General features: G+C 35.5%; 1 protein-coding gene across 1 annotated transcript; it reads right to left on the bottom strand.

Annotated features, from left to right (window-relative positions):
- Positions 1-4,094: 4,094 nt before the first annotated feature.
- On the bottom strand, positions 4,095-19,345 carry LOC117341419. Its single transcript, XM_033903269.1, has 3 exons — positions 19,221-19,345; positions 13,457-13,691; positions 4,095-6,021 (listed from the first exon to the last, which is right to left on the bottom strand). The coding sequence occupies exons 1-3, from the start codon at positions 19,311-19,313 to the stop codon at positions 5,972-5,974; spliced, it is 378 nt and encodes a 125-aa protein (XP_033759160.1). The 5' UTR covers positions 19,314-19,345; the 3' UTR covers positions 4,095-5,971.
- Positions 19,346-24,529: the final 5,184 nt, after the last annotated feature.

The raw sequence follows: 24,529 nt of genomic DNA, 5'->3' as shown, positions 1-24,529 counted from the left end.
TTGACAGGTATATTCATAGGAGAGGATGATTGACATGTATCTTTATTAGAGAAGATGATTGACATGTACCTTTATAGGAGAGGATGATTGACATGTTTCTTTATTAGAGAAGATGATTGACATGTACCTTTATAGGAGAGGATGATTGACAGGTATCTTTATAGGAGAGGATGATTGACAGGTATCTTTATAGGAGAGAATGATTGACAGGTATCTTTATAGGAGAGAATGATTGACAGGTATCTTTATAGGAGAGGATGATTGACAGGTATCTTTATAGGAGAGGAAGATTGACAGGTATCTTCATAGGAGAGGATGATTGACAGGTATCATTATAGGAGAGGATGATTGACAGGTATCTTTATAGGAGAGGATGATTGACAGGTATCTTTATAGGAGAGAATGATTGACAGGTATCTTTATAGGAGAGAATGATTGACAGGTATCTTTATAGGAGAGGATGATTGACAGGTATCTTTATAGGAGAGGAAGATTGACAGGTATCTTTATAGGAGAGGATGATTGACAGGTATCATTATAGGAGAGGATGATTGACAGGTATCTTTATAGGAGAGGATGATTGACAGGTATCTTTATAGGAGAGAATGATTGACAGGTATCTTTATAGGAGAGGATGATTGACATGTATCTTTATAGGAGGGGATGATTGACAGGTATCTTTATAGGAGAGGAAGATTGACAGGTATCTTTATAGGAGAGGATGATTGACAGGTATCTTTATAGGAGAGGAAGATTGACAGGTATCTTTATAGGAGAGGATGATTGACAGGTATCATTATAGGAGAGGATGATTGACAGGTATCTTTATAGGAGGATGATTGACAGGTATCTTTATAGGAGAGAATGATTGACAGGTATCTTTATAGGAGAGGATGATTGACATGTATCTTTATAGGAGGGGATGATTGACAGGTATCTTTATAGGAGAGGAAGATTGACAGGTATCTTTATAGGAGAGGATGATTGACAGGTATCATTATAGGAGAGGATGATTGACAGGTATCTTTATAGGAGAGGATGATTGACAGGTATCTTTATAGGAGAGAATGATTGACAGGTATCTTTATAGGAGAGGATGATTGACATGTACCTTTATAGGAGAGGACGATTGACAGGTATCTTTATAGGAGAGGATGATTGACAGGTATCTTTATATGAGAGAATGATTGACATGTATCTTTATAGGAGAGGACGATTGACAGGTATCTTTATAGGAGAGGATGATTGACAGGTATCTTTATAGGAGAGAATGATTGACAGGTATCTTTATAGGAGAGGATGATTGACATGTACCTTTATAGGAGAGGATGATTGACAGGTATCTTTATATGAGAGAATGATTGACATGTATCTTCATAGGAGAGGATGATTGACAGGTATCTTTATAGGAGAGGACGATTGACAGGTATCTTTATAGGAGAGGACGATTGACAGGTATCTTTATAGGAGAGGACGATTGACAGGTATCTTTATAGGAGGGGATGATTGACAGGTATCATTATAGGAGAGGATGATTGACAGGTATCTTTATAGCAGAGGACGATTGACAGGTATCTTTATAGGAGAGGATGATTGACAGGTATCTTTATATGAGAGAATGATTGACATGTATCTTTATAGGAGAGGATGATTGACAGGTATCTTTATAGGAAAGGATGATTGACAGGTATCTTTATAGGAGATGATGATTGACATGTATCTTTATAGGAGAGGATGATTGACATGTATATTTTTAGGCGAGGATGATTGACAGGTATCTTCATAGGAGAGAATGAGTTTATCTTAGATTTGTCAACTTGGTATTACCAAGGTCACACTCTTAGTATTCTCAATGTTGCAGGCCTTACAATTTATTACCAAAACCTTAGTATTTCCAATGTCACAATTCGAATGCACATTAGAATTTAGGAAGTTTAAAGCATAATAGCAATATTCAGTAAACAACAGAATAAGTAAATAAAACAAGAGATCCCAGAGGGATCTTGGCACCCACCATTGAATGACCTTTATAGGTTCCATGTCAGATTGATCTTTTCTCTACTTTTCCCTTCTTCTAAGTCTTACTAATCTGTGTAAATTCAGAAACAGCCCTCTAGATCTAGTACTTTTCAAACAAGGGGAACCTATATATAAAATTTTAAGATTTAGCGATAATGGCTGTCTGTCGGCCATGTTGTTTTCCGATTGGTCCCAAAATGCAATACCAGGGACCAAGGGGAACCTACATATGAAATTTTTCAGATTAGTCTCAAAATGTAATATGCATAACTAGGCACCGAGGGAAACCTACATATGAAATTTCAGAAAGATCCCTTCATAAGTATCTGAGAAATAGCGATAACAAACTTCAATTGTCAAAATCCAAGATGGCTGCCTGTCGGCCATGTTGTTTTCCAATTGGTCTCAAAACGCAATATGCATAACAAGGCACCAAGAGGAACCTTTATATGAAATTTCAGAAAGATCCCTTCCTAAGTTTCTGAGAAATAGTGATAACAAACTTCAATTGTCAAAATCCAAGATGGCTGCCTGTCGGCCATGTTGTTTTCCGATTGGTCTCAAAACGCAATATGCATAACTAGGCAACAAGGGGAATCTACATATGAAATTTGAGAAAGATCCCTTCAGTACTTTCTCAGAAATAGCGATAACAAACTTCAATTGTCAAAATCCAAGATGGCTGCCTGTCGGCCATGTTGTTTTCCAATTGGTCTCAAAACGCAATATGCATAACAAGGCACCAAGAGGAACCTTTATATGAAATTTCAGAAAGATCCCTTCCTAAGTTTCTGAGAAATAGTGATAACAAACTTCAATTGTCAAAATCCAAGATGGCTGCCTGTCGGCCATGTTGTTTTCCGATTGGTCTCAAAACGCAATATGCATAACTAGGCAACAAGGGGAATCTACATATGAAATTTGAGAAAGATCCCTTCAGTACTTTCTCAGAAATAGCGATAACAAACTTCAATTGTCAAAATCCAAGATGGCTGCCTGTCGGCCATGTTGTTTTCCGATTGGTCTCAAAATGCAATATGCATAACTAAGCACCAAGGGGAACCTGTATATGAAATTTGAGAAAGATCCCTTCAGTACTTTCTCAGAAATAGCGATAACAAACTTCAATTATCAAAATCCAAGATGGCTGCCTGTCGGCCATGTTGTTTTCCGATTGGTCTCAAAATGCAATATGCATAACTAGGTACCAAGGGAAGCCTACATATGAAATTTGAGAAAGATCCCTTCAGTACTTTCTCAGAAATAGCGATAACAAACTTCAATTGTCAAAATCCAAGATGGCTGCCTGTCGGCCATGTTGTTTTCCGATTGGTCTCAAAATGCAATATGCATAACTAGGCACCAAGGGGAACCCACATATGAAATTTGGGAAAGATCCCTTCAGTACTCTCTGAGGATTAGCGATAACAAGAATTGTTTACGGACGGACGGACGGACGGAGGGACGGACGGACGGAGGGACGGACGGACGACGGACCACGGACGCAGGGCGATTTGAATAGCCCACCATCTGATGATGGTGGGCTAAAAACCCATCTTTCATGTGCTGAAATAAAAACTGAAAACATAATAAATAAAAAAAGTACTCAATTACAATATATAGATATATATGTATTCTATATCTACCAGTATATAAATTAAGTCAAATGACTTGTGAGGACCTACTTGAGATTGGAGAGGAAGTTGTTGGGCCTGTCAATTTTATTGGAAATTAAAGATTCAGTTATTCGGAAATAATATAATAGCATGTTGCCATGGATACTGGTGATATCTATATATATAGCTCGACTTTATTAATCAAACCTTTCCTTAGAACATTTATCAGTTATATATAGTCATAGCAGCTAAAATATCACCGATCGTGTCACAATAAACAGCATAATACATGTACCAAGGTTACAACTAGAGCATTGCCAAGGTCACAATCTAACCTCAGTGCTGTCGAGGTCACATCCTTAGTATTGCCAAGGTCACGATTTAACGTCAGTGCTATAAAGGTCACATCCCTAGTATTGCCAAGGTCATAACCTAACCTCAGAGCTGCCAAGGTCACATCCTTACTATTGCCAAGATTCCAATCTAACCTCAGTGTTGCCAAGGTCAAATCCCTAGTATTGCCAAGGTCACGATTTAACCTCAGTGCTATAAAGGTCACATCATTAGTATTGCCAAGGTCACAATCTAACCTCAGTGCTATCAAGGTCACATCCCTAGTATTGCCAAGGTCATAACCTAACCTCAGAGCTGCCAAGGTCACATCCTTACTATTGCCAAGATTCCAATCTAACCTCAGTGTTGCCAAGGTCAAATCCCTGGTATTGCCAAGGTCACGACCTAAGTTTAGGTCAAAACCAAAATATTTCACTGCTCACTAATACATGCTCCCTTTCTGCATTACTTTATTCATTATCTGATGTTTGACAACCATGTTGTAAAGGTCATTATAAACAAGCATCGTAAAAGAGGAAAAGATCTTTTTCTTTTTTACATGACCCAAATGATAAAGATACTCATGAAACAAAACTGTTTGCAAATCAACTGATTCCAAACATTTTCAGAGCAAAACCAGAAACACAGACTTATTGCAGTCCGGTCAATACATACACTGAAGCATCAAACTAGTTTCTAGTTTCCGGAGATATACTTGCAACATATTTCAACAAAGGAGAAAAGTATAATTACCAGGATTTGACAAATTGTACTAAGACCACAGCCCTCTTAAAAAAATTACTTTGAATGAATATATGTTCATTTGAATATTTTATAAATGTCTTGTCTGTGTTCTAAGTACAATGTCATACCTGTAGGTATCAACACAAAAGTATACAAAGGTTCAGGTAAATTAACGAGTAACTGATGATAACCTACCTGGAGTGGTAGTGGAAGTGGTAGAGGTAGTAGTAGTGGTAGTGATTGATAAATTAAACATTTAGATAAAATGCATGAAATATCATAAATCGATGGTTCAGGAGAGCAGGATTGACAGGTATCTTTATAGGAGAGGATGATTGACAGGTATCTTTATAGGAGAGGATGATTGACAGGTATCTTTATAGGAGAGGATGATTGACAGGTATCTTTATTAGAGAAGATGATTGACATGTATCTTGATAACAGTTTATCTTAAGGTCACACCTTTATAATTCTGAATGTTGCAGGCCTTAATTAGTATAAATTACCTAAGTCACAGACATTAATATTTCTAATGTCACATAGCTATAGGCCTTAGTATTAGTAAATATAAACAAATGCCATCTGTTGATAAGAGAAGAATATATATCTTGGTTTTAATGATAATCTTATACAGATCAACACACTGGTATTTTATCAGACACAGGGATGAAATTAGAGGGAGAAGCAAACATTTTAACTTTAATGCAAAAGTATATTATATTAGTCGACAATAACATTTGATTGCATTGATCATAAATGTTTTCTTTGATACGAGGTTTGCATTATATTGAGATCATAATGTAATTAATCAAAGATTATTATTAAATGATCCTCATCATAATTTTACGTACTCGCTACTTTTCAAACTCTTCATCCAAAATCTTTTCATTACATGTCTATTATTCAAAGTGATGCAGAAAAGCTGTGGTGGCTTAAATATCCTTCAAGGACATACAGCATACGTATACATTATATATAGATTTAACACATTTCAACAAAGCAACAAAGGATGAAGTATGATTACAAGGATCTGACAAATTGTACTAAGACCACAGCTGGGTCTTCCAGTCAAGTAATTTAAGATCTCTTGTAAAGAAAAATTCTCAAAAATGAATATATGTTCATTTGATCATTTTATGAATTATTGTTACATAATTAATGAGTGAAGTTTCTGATGTGTGTCTTGACTGTACATGTGTTCTGCGTACAATGTCATACCTGTAGGTATCAATACAAAAGTATACAAAGGTTCAGGTAAATTAACGAGTAACTGATGATAACCTACCTGGAGTGGTAGTGGTAGTGATTGCTAAATAAAACATTTAAATAAAATGCATGAAAAAATCATAAATTAATGGTTCAGGAGAGGATGATTGATAGGTATCTTTATAGGAGAGAATGATTGACAGGTATCTTTATAGGAAAGGATGATTGACAGGTATCTTTATAGGAGAGGATGATTAACAGGTATCTTTATAGGAGAGGATGATTGACAGGTATCTTTATAGGAGAGAATGATTGACAGGTATATTTATAGGAGAGGATGATTGACAGGTATCTTTATAGGAGAGAATAATTGACATGCATCTTTATAGGAGAAGATAATTGACAGGTATCTTTATAGGAGAGAATGATTGACAAGTATCTTTATAGGAGAGGATGATTGACAGGTATCTTTATAGGAGAGGATGATTGACAGGTATATTTATAGGAGAGAATGATTGACAGGTATATTTATAGCAGAGGATGATTGACAGGTATCTTTATAGGAGAGAATGATTGACAGGTATATTTATAGGAGAGGATGATTGACAGGTATCTTTATAGCAGAGGATGATTGACAGGTATATTTATAGGAGAGGATGATTGACAGGTATCTTTATAGGAGAGGATGATTGACAGGTATATTTATAGGAGAGGATGATTGACAGGTATCTTTATAGGAGAGAATGATTGACAGGTATCTTTAAATTGATACATCTTAGGAGAGAATAATTTACATGTATCTCTATATTAATGCATCTTAAACGATATTGAATTGCCCAGTTTTCCAAAATATGAAGAAAGGACAAGAAAATCATTTGTGGGTTAACAAACAATATTTAGTCATGACATAGCGAAGGAAATAATGAACAGACAAAATAAGGAGCCGTGTGTTATATTCTTTGTATATCTATTTTTCAGTCAACTCCATGGCCTAAATGATGGGTCAAAGTATGTGTGATAAGTCCTAAGGTATGCAGATACACAGTTTATGAGGACTTTAAGTTGTATCTATAGACATTCGCAGTCACTCAATGTTATCTACCTGTATTCTGGTAGTCATTCCCCTTTAATACCAGGAAGTTAAATCCACAACCAAACAATATCACTTTCTAATTACCTGGAAATTTTATACCAGGAAGTCAGATCCTCCAACCAAACATATCAGAATTACTTTCTAATGAATTCCTAAAAGTCACAAACCAAAGAAACTACAGACTAATAGTTAAGCATTTATTAGTAATTTATCAAATTTCTGCATAAATATCAACAAAAAAATGATGTAACAATCACATTCAACTATTTATAAAACATTCAGAATTAGTCAGCAGGATCATCTCAAAAACTAAATATGTACAAAAGTATCTACCTTGTAGCTGATAAATCATGATTAGATTCAGAATTTATAAGGTATTCATTTCTCAATGATAAGATTCATCCACATTTTGACATTTAATCTTCTAAAGTAAGTTCACATATAATACTTCTCACCACTTTGTGCAGGTGGTTGATCTGATTACATTACAAAGTATGCTTTTGATGAGTCACCTTGATCCAGGATTAATATGGGTGATACTCAAAGTGTTAAAAAGCTTATATCCATGCAAGCAAATTCAAGAAACTTTTGAACCGGGACCTCCTAACACTAACCGGATGCTCTACCAACTGAGCTACCTGGTCGCCGATGATCGACCCAGTCCAGTTCCGCTACATTCCTCCCTCCTTCAACAAAGTCTTCGACATACACAAGACCCTATACCACCTCTGAGGGTATTCAGTTGGGCGCCATATGTAATAGGAGAGGACAAATGCACGGTAAGAGGGGGGTTCGAACCCAGGACCTCTGAACACTAGCTGGATGCTCTACCAACTGAGCAAACCAGTGAGTGGTCACCGATGATCGACACGGTCCAGTTCCGCTACAAGTGTATAGCCTGCACAGTAATTAAGTGTCATTCTGAAGTAGGGTAAATTTGAAGTTATTGATAACTACCTTGAATAGCAAAAAAATGGAGTTAGTGTTAATGCTCAAAGGACCAAACCACAAGAGCACACTGGAGAGTCTACCAACTCATAATCAGCTTCCTGAGAAATACAAACAGACCCATATGTAAGGATCAACCACACACCTCAGGTCTTTGTCAGTGGTTACATAATCTGTTTTTGTATAACGCATGTTGTGAAATTCTCGTTTCTCAGAAAAAAGTTATGTACTGGTAGACATATCAAACTAGGATCCAGTCAGTTTTGAAAATTTATACCTCTAACAAGATTGTATTGAAAATTCTGCACTCAATTGATCTTTGACCTCAAAATGAAGGTCACAGTGACCTGATTATATTCCACTGCACAGCACCTATGGGTGATGCAGAGAAACGTGTGTTTAGTTTGACCAAGTTATCAGTGACCTTGACCTTTTACACTAAGGCCTGAAAAGCTACCAAAACACCCAGTTAGACATAGGCATCAAGCATGTCTAATCTATGTCCAGATTATTTATCATAATTTTCAATGACTTAATTAAGTGTTTATTTTTTGTGCACAAGTCACCACACTACAGACGCAATTTAATATTTAATCTTAACATATTTACACACTATGGAACCAATTTATTGTAGAATTGCAGACAATGTCTATAACTTACTAACTTATATGAAAACAGATAATTATTGAAGTTTAAAATACAAAAGATCACAACAACTTAAGTACAATATACAAGAATAATTTTGATCTATGTCTTTGAAACAAACTTTTCCCTTGTATTGTTTTTAAATATGATGATCAAATGATTGATAGGCCTTAAAATATAGTAAGAACACTGGTGATTGCATTTTAAATTGATCACAAAAGCATCTGCTACAAACTATTAAATACAAAATAGCTGGCTATTTACATATTTGACACACATCAAAACAAAATAACCCAAATGCAGACTGTAGTTGATTTGTTCAGACCATTCTAAAAATATCAGCTTTGAAATCCATCTGTAATTGGTACAATCTGATTAGAAAAGATCATCATTATGCACTGCATTATGAAAATCTAATGGTGGCTAGTAAGCAGTCATGTTCAGCTGACCTCAGTGCTTACTATATACAACAGTATATTTTAGCCAATCAGAAAACATGTCTCAAATGCCTGTTCGGCATCCTGTGCAAATTGAACGGGAGATTGAAACAGTGTTGAAAGTTTCAATTAACCCCTCATCTATCTCTTTCTTCATTTCCTTCCATGATATTGTCTGTTACAACAATTGAAAATCCACAACCTACTCAAGTGATTTTGAAGATGGTTTATATGGCAGCCATCTTAGATTTTGTGACTGACCCAAAAAATAACAACACTTGGTCAGGACCATATCAGGATCATTTCAGGTAAGTTTGAGTTGAACCCCACAGGTGGAACTTGAAAAGAAGTTTAAAATGTGAACGATGATGGATGAAGCACAAATCAAAGGCTGCTAAGGTCATGCATACTGACCCTTCAAGTTCAAATGACCTAACAAGAAACGTTATAATGTTATAATGCCAAGTTCTGTTATTTCTCCTTGCTCGGTCTTCCGTGTTGAAAGAGTTAATGGATGGATGACATACCAAGGACAAAGGGAATTTAGAACAGATCAAATGGTGGCCTAAAAATTTTAATCAATTTACTTTAGATTACTAACACGTCAGAAAGGAAGCTGAAAAGTGTCAGTCTGTTACCTCGAACTAAACCTTTGTTAACTTGATATTAAATTATTTCCTATTTCATCCAAATAATATGACAAGATTATGAAATTATGGTGAACTTTCCTGTTTGATGCGCATGAAGTAGCTTGTACACTAACTATATTTTCTTTTAAAAGTGGTTAGTATGATGTTTGACCATTTTACCTTGAATGATGGCCACCCAAATTTAATAGAAGCGACCTTTACTTGAGGAATTGTCAAATCGCTATTTTAGATCAACATATATATAAGAAAATGTGGCCTTTTAGCCTCAAACATGACCTAAGGAACTTTATAAACCCCTATTGCACACTTGCAGTTCAGAATGTACCATGTACTATAAATTCAGAAAGAAAAAACCTTAAGTAAGAGTTAAAGATGATGTATTTTGACAGTTTATTTTCAGTTTTATTTTTAGCAACATCAATCTTGATCTTGAGAAATTTATCAATCCCTATTGTGCACCTGCAGCAGTTCGTTGTGTATCATCATTTGAAATGTCAGGATGTGTGGCCTGGTTCTATAAGGGCTTAAGACAATGTATTTTTGACATATTCTCAGTTTTATTTTTAGCAACAGTGATTTTAATCTTGACCTTAGAAATTGATAAACTCCTATTTACACATCTGCATTTTCAGAAAGTTTGGCTCTTTGTAATGGTCTTTTTAGATGATGTATTTTTGACAGTATACTGCTTGTTCTATATTTAGTAATAATAGCTACCTTGACAATGACACCAGGAACCCTTATTGCACATCCTTACATAACAGTTTAACACTATTTGAAGTTTCAGAAAATTTGGCCTTCTGGGTTCTGAGATAATATCCACAAATAAGTGTTGACAGATGGACATGACATGTAAACAAATCAAGATGGATCAGTTACAATAAATATTTGGACAAAAAGATGCTAAGCATATTATAATACACTTATCACTCAAGGAATCAGAGGACAAACATCAATACTTTTGTTGCTTTTATATTTAAATACTCTCGACATAAGGGAGAAAGTAATAATCTGTCATTGTCATGATTAATAACTATATGCAAATTATAAATGCACGGTCATCAGATTTTGTCAGATCTTCAGGTATTATCAAAGGGCCAAAGGGCCTGAAAACGTCAGGTTAGGAAATTGTGAAATGAAATTAAGCACACTTTTCATAGATCATAGGTGCTGGTGTGTATTGACACCAAGTTTTGATATGAATCAAAAGATGCGATGTATGGCTGATCAAAGTTTTGAAGATATGTTCACAAGTCCTATAGAACATCGATTCTGAAACATCAGCAACATTTGACAAGCTGTCACTACTAGTCCTAGATGTTTCTACGTATCTAAGTATCTCAATTGATGCCAATTAGAGAATTGGTCAATACTATGATCTAGTTCACACAATGGCAATTTCCCCACAGTATTAAAGTTATGAAATCATTCAATCACCTATATGGGTGCAAACTAGAATAGGAACCGATATAAGCTTAAACTTGTTGGACGTGTTACCTTTTTATAAACTTCAAATACAAAATACTAGGCTACCCAAAATAGAAACACTGACACAGAATCCAGTAGTACAACAATTAACTCACTGTTACTGGAAACTAGTGAGATAATAAAATGACAATAGAATGATGATATTTATGTTAAAGGCTATCAAGTTTTGACTTATATGTTAACCTGAGCGTGTGTAAAATATGACCAAGTCTACATCTCATTCTATCACAATCATGTCAATGTCTAACAACCTATAGCTAGATACTACTAATTCCTACCTTGTGTAGCCAAAAACATAGACAATCTCTGTACAAGCACTCCTAACAATCAACATACACTGTCTTGAACAAGAGTATCAATGAATATTGGATATTGTCTGCTATGGGCAAATGAACATTCAATGAGTTTGAAATTGTTTCACTTACGCCATAATTGAAAATGCCTTATATATGGTTACTGACTTGAGTAATTTTCGTATTTTTTCCCGATTGTACACGGGTACCTATGAGAGAGTGTGGGGCGTTTTCGTTTATCAGGTACAATTGTATGCCCCCATTGGGCGAGCTGTGATGAGGCGTCAACAATTAAAATTAAGCAACACTTGCATCCTCAGCCTCTGATGATGTAGACGCGCAGTGATTGGACGACCAATCAAATGCCCGCCCTGCACTCTCTTTAATTGTATAACTACGAGAGCATAAGTAGTAATTATTCAGTTCTTTTTTGTAACTTGACATTTCAACAGTAAAATTCATGTAATTGTAAATTAAGAAACAGTAGTAGATATTAAGGATACACCAATTGTGACCAGCGAGCGTCATTACACTGGTAAAACGGGAACTATATGCAACAGAGAAGGTATACAATTGGGATAGCTGTGATTGGCCGGATCAGCCTCAGTCCCCCAAAACTTTTCTCATTGACGACTAAAAACGGAAGAGGACCTGGAAGGTCCCTTGCAGACGTTTAAAATGCATAGAACAAAGTGGAATGAATTAGATTGTACATCCTTTCATATCTACACGATTTTTATGCTTCTAAATGACATTACTATTAGAGAAGTCCTATCCAAACTGATATTTAAATTGGTATCTGTATGGGAATTTGTTTGTTTTTGTTTAACGTCCTATGAACAGCCATGGTCATTTAAGGACATGCCAGCTGGTTTTGGAGGTGGAGGAAAGCCGGAGTACCCGTAGAAAAACCTCCAGCCTACGGTCAGTACCTGGCAACTGCCCCACTTAGGTTTCGAACTTGCAACCCAGAGGTGGAGGGCTAGTGATAAAGTGTCGGGACACCTTAACCACTCGGCCACCGCGGCCCGTTCTGTATGGGAAATGCACCTGAGGATGGCCTTAAGTTGGTATATTGGTCCCTGTAGATTTTTCATCTGGTACAATATGTTAAAACTTTGAAGTTTATACTTGTAATGGGAAATATGCTTAGAAAAAAATCATAAAAATTTTTTTTGAATGTCAAGGTCAACTATATTCCACATAAGAAGCACTGCCTTTGACATATACACCATTAATATCAGAGGCAATACATCTGATATAAAACACTGAAATGTTACATAAAGGACAGAAGGCCAATAAAGCCTGCATTGCTCATCTAGATATTGTATTGATTATATGGCAAAGCACGTCTAAGTTTATTACAAATACATTTCCCACTTTAGGATCTAGCTGTCTCTCAGTACTATGCATTGCAGTCAACACTTTCCTTTAATGAACATCTAGCTTTCGGGTTCCAAAGAAGATTCCAATATCCTACAGATGAAGAGAATTAAATTAAGAAGAATTTTAATGAAATTGCTTTATTGGCCCTATACAAAATAGTTGCCCTTCACCCATGGATGCTTCAGACCGAATTGGGACTGAATTCTTTCATTCCTATTGATTAAAATGAGGAGAAAGATTTAAAAAAAAAAAATTCTTTTATTAGTAAAGAAATTGGTTCCACTAAACCACATATATAGGTTTCTTAAGGCCAAATTTCATTAAAATCTCAGTCATTCATCAGATAAGTAGTGATTTTAAGGAAATGTTAATTGACAACCAACGACGTAGCTTTGCATCAGCTTCGGATAAGGTGAGCTATAATCTAAATGTGTCTCTGGGAAGAAGGACATCAGGAATGTCTCACATGTACACTCATTAGGAAATGGGCTAACACTCCAGCTTGGTCTGAATATGTAGAAGGACATTTCTTCAGACAGCTGTATCAACTATAGTTATAATAATTTGTGTATACGTAATGAACCACAACACTACTAACCTTGCACTGTTATATCTGTGCCATTGATGGTGATGTCTACTCCAATAGACAACCCGTCTAACTTAACTGCTGCCTTGATATGGTATGTTGTACCAGCTGATAGAGTTGCCTCATGTTGTGGTGTAATGACACAGGTGTAACTGTTGGCATCTGTGTCAGAACACCCTGTGTTACCAGTAGAGGTACATGTTGATGTTGACGATGGGGCATTCTCCTCATTACCCCCTCCAGTCGGCTGGAATCAAGATATGTTAACTGTGAATATGACCGTGTGGCATATAACATACAAACACATAACAATGCCATCTTGAAATTACAAGAACTGTTGATAGGATGTTAAACAATACAAGTGGCCAAATGGGCCTGTATAGCTCACTTGCTTCTTAGCAGTAATTTATTGCAGCATTATTTAGTTGATCTAGGTCATTTCATGCAAATCCCGAGCTTATTACCACTATATCATCATAACAACATAAAAGTATCGGCTAGCTAGGTTTGTAGTTTTGATATTTTGTAGCCTTTCATCCAAGCAAGTATATATATCCAGACTTCTGATTTCCCACTTTTTCCATGTTAATCAGTCAACACTAACACATAGATGATGGCTAGTAGATAATTAATTCAAGTGTGGATATATATGGTTAGGTCTAGAATTAGATGTTTGATCTACACCTGCAGGGCTACTACAGCAGCATATCAGGGCCAATATAAAAAGTATTTCGTGAACATAAATTAACTATTTTGTAGTAAAAGATAGTATTTTTAGACCACCTCAAACTCTTCAATGTGGAGGTGTCAATGTTAGAACACAGTTGACCCAAAGAGGAATTTCACCCAAATTAACGTTTCATTAAACTAGTTAGTTTTTCAATTTGACCACCCTTTAAAACTAAATTTAGAATCAAATACTCACGTTCTTATAAGTGGAATGCTTAGGTCTTGGAACAAGAATTTAAAGCCACACAGGTTAATGTTTATACATGCAATTAACTTGTAATGGGAGTGGATTTTGAGAGTTGCACTCCTTCGCAACAAAAACAAGAGGCCCATTGGCCTTAATGGTCATCTGACAAACAGTAACAGCAGGGCCACACCCCTCAATCCAGCATCATTACCATAAATTATCTTTACCCAGCCAGTTATGTTTCAGATCAAATCTGGTTTCTATCCATTTTGGCTTAAAGGAAGAGCAGCATCTTAAAGCAAAATTTCAGCCAAGTTTCCCTTTTATGCCAGTAATATTACACTATATCATCAAAAAAAATGCAATAGTAACGATTCCTATCACAAACTGTTCATAAAATGTGAATAAATAACATATCAAAAGTATCGGAAAATATCGGTTGCGGAACATACTTAATTTTAGCGATCATTGTTGAACAAAATAACGCAAAATTGTTATAGCGCCACGGCCTTCCATACATACAAAGGGAGGTAACTAGATTGTTGTTGTTTGCCGAGACCTCCATGTGTTCGTCGGTTTACTGAAAGTGTATTGCATGGTACGACTTCAAATTACTTCTAATATTGTATCAGTGATATTTGTTTATGTATTCAGTGATGTTGTGTTATCATCTGTGTCATGCCATACGAGTCAGTGTCGTACATTCATTCATATTAGACACAAATTCCGGCGATTTCGTCTGCTTTCGTATTATGACGAATGTATGATGCTTGCATCCGATATTATTATTATCCGATGCTATACTGAAGTATCAATAAATTTATCAGTATTTGATGAAGCATTCATTATAATTAAATGAAAAACAGCATGACTTTGTACAATTTGGTGTCCTGTCACAGGAGGTTATAACCCGATCTTAAAAACTATGGAAGCCCAGCATTGCAATACATTGATTGTGCAAAAGTGCCATATTTCAGACAAAAACACGTTTAATCTGTCATAGGACGATCGTGTATAGAATTAATTTGATGTTATATATATTAACTAACATTAGCAAAGTATTTGCAACTAATAATATTTATAAATTGTCCCGGTTTTGACAGTTTACTTTTTGTATAAAATATAATTTTTCATATTTTCTGCGTGTTTGTTTATTTGGATCTTCATTTTCATTTTGTTTCTCTATTATTTTTTTGGCAAAATATCCCTGTTAAGATAGTGTGGGTATGATTAGGAGGATGCCGATGAAGGATTAGGCGCATTCTTAACAACAACAAAACTATTAACAGAAACAAGTTTTAATATATGCACGGTGAATGCTAAGTGCTAAGAGTAAGGGGTAGGGGGTGTCATCTATAATAACTAATGTCTGTCAAATTAATATAGTTAAAAATATGTTCTACGATGAGGACATTACAATTGTATTTTTAACAAAACAACAGCACAGAAACCAGTTAAACTGGTACTTATATATGTAAGACCCGTCTATATCTGATTTGTACCATGCTTACTGCAACCAATATATTCCGTGTGTTTTATGGCTATTATGAAATAAGGACATCAATAGACGATAAACATAGTAATGGTAATCGCTATCGTTAACAAAACAGTGTGATACCCAAAGCGTGTTTGGAATGAACAAAAGTAACGATGTGATTGGATAAATGTTTGCATAAAACTAAAAATAATCATGTGCAGGGGAGATAACTTTGGTATAGTAATGACGTCATACACGAAAATACTTCCAAATGTTTGTATTTGCCCAATGGTTGTTATCGTATTATAACACTGGACTAAAATACACGAAAGCATACATATTCATTAAAAAGTATAATGAAAAGTGTATCCCTACCTCTAACAGAGATTTGAACCAGTAACGAAATACATGTACACTGCCACTATAATTCATCATTTGCCCATGGTCTTTAACTAATTGCCTTTCGCTTATTGTTTCCATTGAATGTTAATATGTTTATATAAGTGAATGTACCAACATATATTATGAAATTAATCAATGAAGGGAAATTCAATGTATGAAATAATGAAAATTCTTCGATTTTGTTAAAGGGAGATAACTTTTGACGTGTGATGACGTCATGTAGAAAAAAATATGTCTGCTCTTTCAAAAATTTACCCCTACCCCCCAACTAAAAATTGAATCGGAAACTCCTAACATGTCTTGAATATCTGTCGATTTAATCATTTTCCGAAAGTTTTATTGATTGATACTTTTTATATGGTGTTTCTAGAGTAAGTACCTACATAAAAACACTGAAATGAATACTATTGCAATTTCTTTGATGTTCGTCAAATTATCCTCCTAATATTACTGGCCTATTTTTGGGGCATGCCCCTCGGCCTCTGTCTCAATGGGTGGGACAAGACTTATTAATTATATCAATTAGGATTGACCTTCCCCAATGATGTTTCATCCTTCTTCCCCCAGGGCTCAGACCTGTCTCATTTATATAAATTATGATTGCTGTTCCCTTAAGATGTTTCAAATCAAATTTTGTTGTAATCAATAAAGGCATTAAGAAGGAATGATTTCAAAGCAAAAAGTTTGCTAAGTTCTACTTTTGGGGCCTTGTTTCTTGGGCCCCAGGGGTCAGACCAGCCTCATTTATATACAAGAGGCCTATAGGCCTAAACGCTCACCTGCTGTGATTATAGCCCCATATCATTTTTTTACATCTCCATACGAACCAACTAGAGGCTGATAGCCGCATAGCTGGTGGGCAATATATTACCAAGGGTCTATCTCAAAGAATGTAAGGTTAAAACTTCTGGAGAATGTGATTCTGGAGATGGCAAAAAATGGTGGATATCTTGAAAGATGTAGTTATTTCAAACACAATGGAAATCCATCTGTGTCCAGTGCTGATCATCCACAGGAAGCTTCAACAAAATTCATCAAGTTTTTGTTTTCATCATTTTCATCACCATCAAAATGTTGAATGCCATGTTTGCAATATTTCAATATACATATACATATTAAGTTGAAGAAGTAATGACATTACAGTATATTGTCAACTTATTGAGGCAATCTAGACAAAATAATTGCCTAATATAATTATTGAAAAAGTAGGTAACAGTGACCGAATTTTGCAATATCAGTTATCGGCATGCATTTATCCTAGATGCCCATTTCTGTTGCCATAATATAATTATTGAAAAAGAAGTACACAGTGACCTAATTTTGCCATATTTGCTATCAGCATGCCTTTCTCATCCAAGCTATCCATTTCTGTTGCTCTAATATAATTACTGAAAAAGTAGGTCACAGTGACCTAATTTTGCAATATTTGTTATCGACATGCCTTTCTCATCCTAAATGTCCATTTCTATTGACCTAATGTAATAATTGAAAAAGTAGGTCACAGTGACCTAATTCTGAAGTATTTGTTATTGACATGCCTCTCTCATCTGAAGTGTCCATTTCTATTGCCCTAATATAATAACTGAAAAAGTAGGTCACAGTGACCTAATTTTGCGATATTTGCTATCAGCATGCAATTATCATCCTAGATGTCAGTTGATGTTGTCCTATCATCATTCCTACTTTTCATTTGCACAAGTCACAACATAGAGCAATGTAAAGACATAAATAGTATCAATGTGACAGGCTTTCCACTTGCACAGTATCACTACATAATATATATGTATATGACTAATGAATTAGAAACCTTTAGACTCTCTCCAAATTTGATTTAAATTATCAGAAGTTTTCTGATATTTACCATATTTACACATTAAAGCTAGACACTGGGTAACTGGGCAGCTCTGGAGATAGGGCTTCATTCCCAGACCTCTGGTGCCCTTTATCTAATTAATTTTATTGTTTTCCTGTGTGACCCTAACCCAGCAATACTATGGTTTCATGCAGAGATTAAGCTAACAGGTTTTCTCATCAAAAGTAACTGTTATCAGAGAGTAGAAAATCCAAAAGCCTAGTTATCTTAAACAAAGAAATGTTCTGCAGAACCCTCCCATTTGGGACCCCTAGCAGCAATGTTCACATTGAAGATATAAACAGGGGCCATGGGTGCTGTTAGCAGCCAAGCTAGTTAGCTGCCAGTTCCCCCATTTGGGACCCCTAGCAGCAATGTTCACACTGAAGATATATATACAGTGTATACAGACAGGTACAAACCATACAATTAAATTGATTAAAAATCAACCACTCATTATACGTACTCCAAATTAAAGTCGTCTCTTTATCATCACTATCTGAACCTTGTTATTGAAAATCAACTCTAAACAATGTTCTAGTCATTAGATATCTTGTTCACAAACAAAAAATAATGTACTTTTCCATAGCTCATCAGATGATAATTGCTGTGGTAGCCATCTTGTAAATTCAATGAATTTTTGAAACAACACCTCTTATTCAGAAATGTCACTAGAACATTCCTAGAAAGTCTTCTTACTACGAAGCAAATAATATTGGAGTTATAAGGAAAAACATGATTTCAAAGATGGCGGTCATGGCAGCCATCTTGAATTTTATTTTCACTTAATAAATACAAATATCTAGTCAGGACCTTCTAACTAATCATTTAATGCGAATTTCAACACTCTCGGTTAAAAAAAGTTAACGGACGACGGACGACAGACGACAGACGGCGGACGATACCCCCATAGCAAAAGCTCACATGAGCCTTCGGCTCAGGTGAGCTAATAATAACAAGTGTCCCTTATATTATTGCCAGAGGCCTTGCCAACCTAGCCCCAAGCCCAAGATTTCTAATCTCTTCAATATAAATTATAAAGGTCAAGCCAACTCACCTGTAGCATTTTAAAGAATCTATCCCTAATGACCCCTGGGGAGCAAATATCCTCCATTTATATAACACTTACCACGAAGGACAAGTCAAGTGAAACTGCTGGATATGCACACGTCACTGTGATGGTCAAACTTTGGGTATTACTGCTATCAGATGACAAGGTCATACGCGATACTGAATTACTTTCTGTTACTGTAGGAATGGCTGAAAAATATTTTTTTAAACATATTAGAAATTACTACATGTATCAAGTTTAGGTAGTTTGATGAACATCAAAAGCAAACATACTCAGTATCAATTGTACCCTACCAGCCCTGCTACCAATGACAATGACAATGACAATGACAAAATTCTATTCTCATAAACATATAAAGTGTAGAGAATTATATACATGTATACAAAATTTGTACAGGACATATGATATAATACATCGATACATTTGTTAAGCAAGAGATTATCTTAAATATTGTTGAGTCGTATACTTATTTCTTTAATTAATTTCACAAGTGATTTCAATTCATCGTCTACTACAAAATTAAAAAGTGTATTAAATTTGAATGTACTTGGTCTTTCATAATAGTATCTACCTGGGTAGATATATATTTTTTTCTGTTTAATGCTATTTGATGATCGCTACAATTAAATAGATAATGGAATTCGTCTCCTATTTCATTCAAGTTACACAGACTACAGATTCTATTTTCTCTTGGGATGTTATTCCATCTTCCGTATTCCATTGGTAATTTAATGTTACAAGTTCGAAATTTACAATAGGAATTAGCTAGCTTAGGAGGGAGGTCAAGTAGATATTTTTCTAAACTTAAATCATGTTTATAAATTCTGTAATTGGTCCCTTTTGGAGAATTGAAAACGTCATTTTTCCAATTACATATGAACAAATTTCTTAGGGTATGAAAAACAGTATTTTTTAAGCAGCGTATACTAGTAAATTCATGGTTTTCAAAAACATCTAATAAATTACATTCTTCAAAAATATTTTTAATATAGTTAGACCATTGAGCATTATAATGTCTTAAAATTTGGAAAAATTTGTTGCTCAATTTATTATGAGTTGAGACCATCATTTTGGCCCAAAATCCAATCATACGAACTTTTATATTTATACTTAATGGAAACCTTCCCAATTCTCCATATATCATAAAGTTTGGTGTAGATGTTTTTAATCTAAGGATATGTTTACAGAATTTCAAATGTAGACGTTCTTAGAGTTTGGTGTCACAAAACCCCCAAACCTCACAGCCATATAGTATAATCGGTTTGATTGCTTTATCAAAAATATCCATTTTACAATCGATGGACAGATTATGATTTCTGCATTTTGAAATAGCGCCATACATGGCCCTAAGGCCTTTTTCATATAATTGTTTGATATTCAAATGTGTAAAACCATTTCTAGTGAAACAAACCCCGAGATATTTAAAATTTTTCACAATTTCTAAATTATTGCCATCATAGGTGAACTGTATATTTCGTGACACCGTTCCTCTCCCAAAAACCATTATCTTAGTCTTGTCAATGTTAACTTTAAGATGCCACAATTTTGAGTAGGTGTGAAATACGTTAAGTTGTGTTTGTTAATCTTCTACTGACTCTGCAAGTAGAATGGTATCATCGGCATACAACATTACATACAACTTGAGATAAACTTGTAGCTCTGTCTCTAGTTTTCCCGCCAAATTATATAAACCTCTACAGTCATGTGATATTAAGAAATGTTCTAGATCATTTAAAAAGATTGAAAATAAAAATGGGGACAAATTTTCCCCTTGTCTTACACCGGAATTACAATTAAAAATGTTAGAGACAGAACCTCCTTTAATTACTTTGGCCTTAATTCCATTGTACATATTAATTATGACTTTAAAACATTTCCCTCCTATATTACTTGTAATTAATTTGTTCCACAGTCCTAATCTCCAGACACTGTCGAAGGCTTTCTCAAAATCTATAAATGCACAGTACATTTTACTTTTGAATTGTTTTGATAGTTCAATTAAAGAATAGAGTGAAAAAATATGATCAGTTGTGGAATGATGTTTTCTAAATCCCGCTTGGTTTTCTAGTATAAGTTCAATGCTATCTGCATAATTGGTGAGTCGTTCATTGATAATGGTTGTAAATAACTTACCCAGACAGCTTACCAGTGTAATTGGTCTGTAATTATTAGCATCATGGATATCTCCTTTATTTTTAAAAACTGGTATAATATTGCCCATCAACCACACATCTGGGATATTACCAGTGTCGAATATATAATTAAAGAGTTTGACGTATAATGGTAGCATGATATCTGCAGTAGATTTTATATATTCATTACATACTAGATCTTTACCAAAAGCCTTAAGTATTTACAGTTTCATTGATAAAAGTTACATTTTTAATTTCATTATTGCACATGTTATTTACAATATTCTCTATATACGAGTATCTTTCAGATACTGACTGTACAAACTTATCCTTTTCAATATCATTCCATTTTTTTGGTTTGGGAATAAAACAATCATCTTCGGAAATCTCATTATCACAATCGTTTGTAATATTACATGTTTTAAGTAGATTTAGGTGCATTGGACAGTGTACATCTGACAAAAGAGAAGTAAATTCATTAATAGAAAAATAATCTACTAATTTAAACAGTTCAAAATTCCCTATACAATAATCTACAACACTTGCATTCTTACATGTTAGTTTACCGACATCTCGGTCTTCGCCCATTCTACCATTTAAAATAAAGATATTACAGTGTTTACACATGTCTAATAAATGCCCGCCATAATTATTTACATGATTATATACCAGATGTATAGTACTCGTACTAAGAACTGTTGCCAGGATGGCAGACAAAAAACAAGTTGTTATGAGTTGTTATGAGTGATGTAATGCGTAGTACACAATAAAATGACGTCATCAATAACAGTGAGAGCTATTGTTAATGTAAAACTGTAAGATCCAACAGTATTGATGTTGACAAACATACGCCTTTTGATGATTAAAGTAGTCAATAATTATATCCAAGCTCATGACACTGTAAAATTGACCGGGTTATCATGTGCGCTCTGGCGGAACTTATCCGACACAACTGAAGTTACAACCATGGCCGGGTAACGTGTGGATTATTTCAAGGACTTCGTTTTTGGTAGAAGTATGAGTTTATGGTTTTAAAACTATTGGATCATATTTATGTGACTCATCTCCGTGATTATATTGAAAGATCAATGTGTACTTGCGAACTATGTATTTCCACTTGCAACTCCACTTGTCAACACATGGCCTGTGCCGATACAATATGCTGCAGATTTTGTATATTGTTTTTTTATGATGCTTTACAATAATATCATAAATTTATGTACCACGATAGAAATGACTTAGATAGATATTAAAGTGCTGAAATTGAGTGCTAATGTTCCGGTCTTTCACTCACTTAGAAATGACATGTCGGACACGACTACCAATCACAGGTATACTTGATTTCAAAATGATACGACGTGAAAAACATTGTTTTAGTATAAACAAGAGATCCCAGAGGGATCTTGGCGCCCACCATTGAATGATCTTTATAGGTTCCATGTCAGATTGATCTTTTCTCTACTTTTCTCTTCATCTAAGTCTTACTAATCTGTGTAAATTCAGAAACAGCCCTCTAGTACTATTCAAACAAGGGGAACCTATATAAAAAATTTAAGATTTAGCGATAATGGCTGTCTGTCGGCCATGTTGTTTTCGGATTGGTCCAAAAATGCAATACCAGGGACAAAGGGGAACCTACATATGAATTTTGAGAAAGATCCCTTCAGTACCTTCTGTAAAATAGCGATAACAAACTTCAATTGTCAAAATCCAAGATGGCTGCCTGTCGGCCATGTTGTTTTCCTATTGGTCCAAAGATGCAATATGCATAACTACAGACCAAGGGGAACCTACAAAATGTTTGAAAAAGATCCCTTCAGCACTTTCTGAGAAATAGCGATAACAAACTTCAATTGTCAAAATCCAAGATGGCTGCCTGTCGGCCATGTTGTTTTCCGATTGGTCTCAAAATGCAATATGCATAACTAGGCACCAAGGGGAACTTACATATGAAATTTGAGAAAGATCCCTTGAGTACTTTCTGAGGATTAGCGATAACAAGAATTGTTTACGGACGGACGACGGACGGACGGACGGACGGACGGACAGACCACGGACGCAGGGCGATTTGAATAGCCATGGCCACCATCTGATGATGGTGGGCTAAAAAATAGGATGGCATAGGACTACAGCTGGAAAAAGGCGGGAATTCCCCCGATGGGGGTTCCCCCGTCCGCTGTAAGGTCCTATGAGAACCTATGTGCTCTTATATGCTGTGAACCTCTGCAAAATGTAAATTTGTGTGTGGCAAGAACTTCAAATTATAATTTGGAATAAATATTTATTCCATAATGGAGCTCCAAATGAATGATAGAGGCGACTAAATTTCCAGTTTTTACTTATAGTGAGATGTTCTGTTGTGAGAGTCCCTTAACTACATAGCATGTGGAGGATTATCTTTATTCATGTGATGTGGGTAGGGTAGCCGGTTTGGAGTTGGTTGATCCAATGCTGTTCCCTATTCAGGCGTTGCTGGTCATTCCAACCCCTGCAGTGGTCAATGGGCACCAACTACATGTCATGCCATGTGTGGCTCGGCATGTTGAAATGTCTTGCTACTGGCAAGTCCTGGTGTTTCTGTTTGATGGAACAACGGTGGTTGTTTATCCTCAGACTGAGTGGTGTTTTGGTCTCCCCTACATACTGCATGCTACACTTGGCACACGTAATAAGGTATATTACGTATACATTGGCCGATGTGCAGGAGACCAACTGGAAGATGCGGTATCTCTGTCCATTGGTCAAACATTTGAATGAAATGGTGTTGTGAGTACTTTATATACGGAGAGAGTTTACACCTCTTACTGCTAAATGTCAGTGGTAGTAGTATGAGGGGGTGAAGGACGCATACCATCGACACCAAATCTTTGATGTTTTTTTGTTGGCGGTAAGCTTTGAGTATAGGGGGTTTCGGGAAGATAACCTCAAGTTTGCTGGATATGACGACACGATGTGCCAGTGTTTCTGGAAGATTGCTGACAATGCGGGCATGCCAGGATGAAAGGTTACCAAACAAGGTACTTTTCCAGTTTTCGTTCTGGCTTTGTATTCCAGTGTACTCGCCCTGTCCAATTCTTTTATCCTGTCGACATCACAATCTGTGGATCTACACAGCGATGTCTGAAGTCATCATCGTCGGAGACGAGGCGCCTGGTTCTCAAAATCTGGGAAAATGAAATGCTCCTTATAGTGTGGGATAGATGACAACTGGACAGGCAAAGGTACTGGTGAGTG

Source organism: Pecten maximus, chromosome 13 (assembly GCF_902652985.1).
Source record: "Pecten maximus chromosome 13, xPecMax1.1, whole genome shotgun sequence".
Lineage (NCBI taxonomy): Eukaryota > Metazoa > Mollusca > Bivalvia > Pectinida > Pectinidae > Pecten > Pecten maximus.
This window is presented reverse-complemented; position numbering and strand designations above follow the sequence as displayed.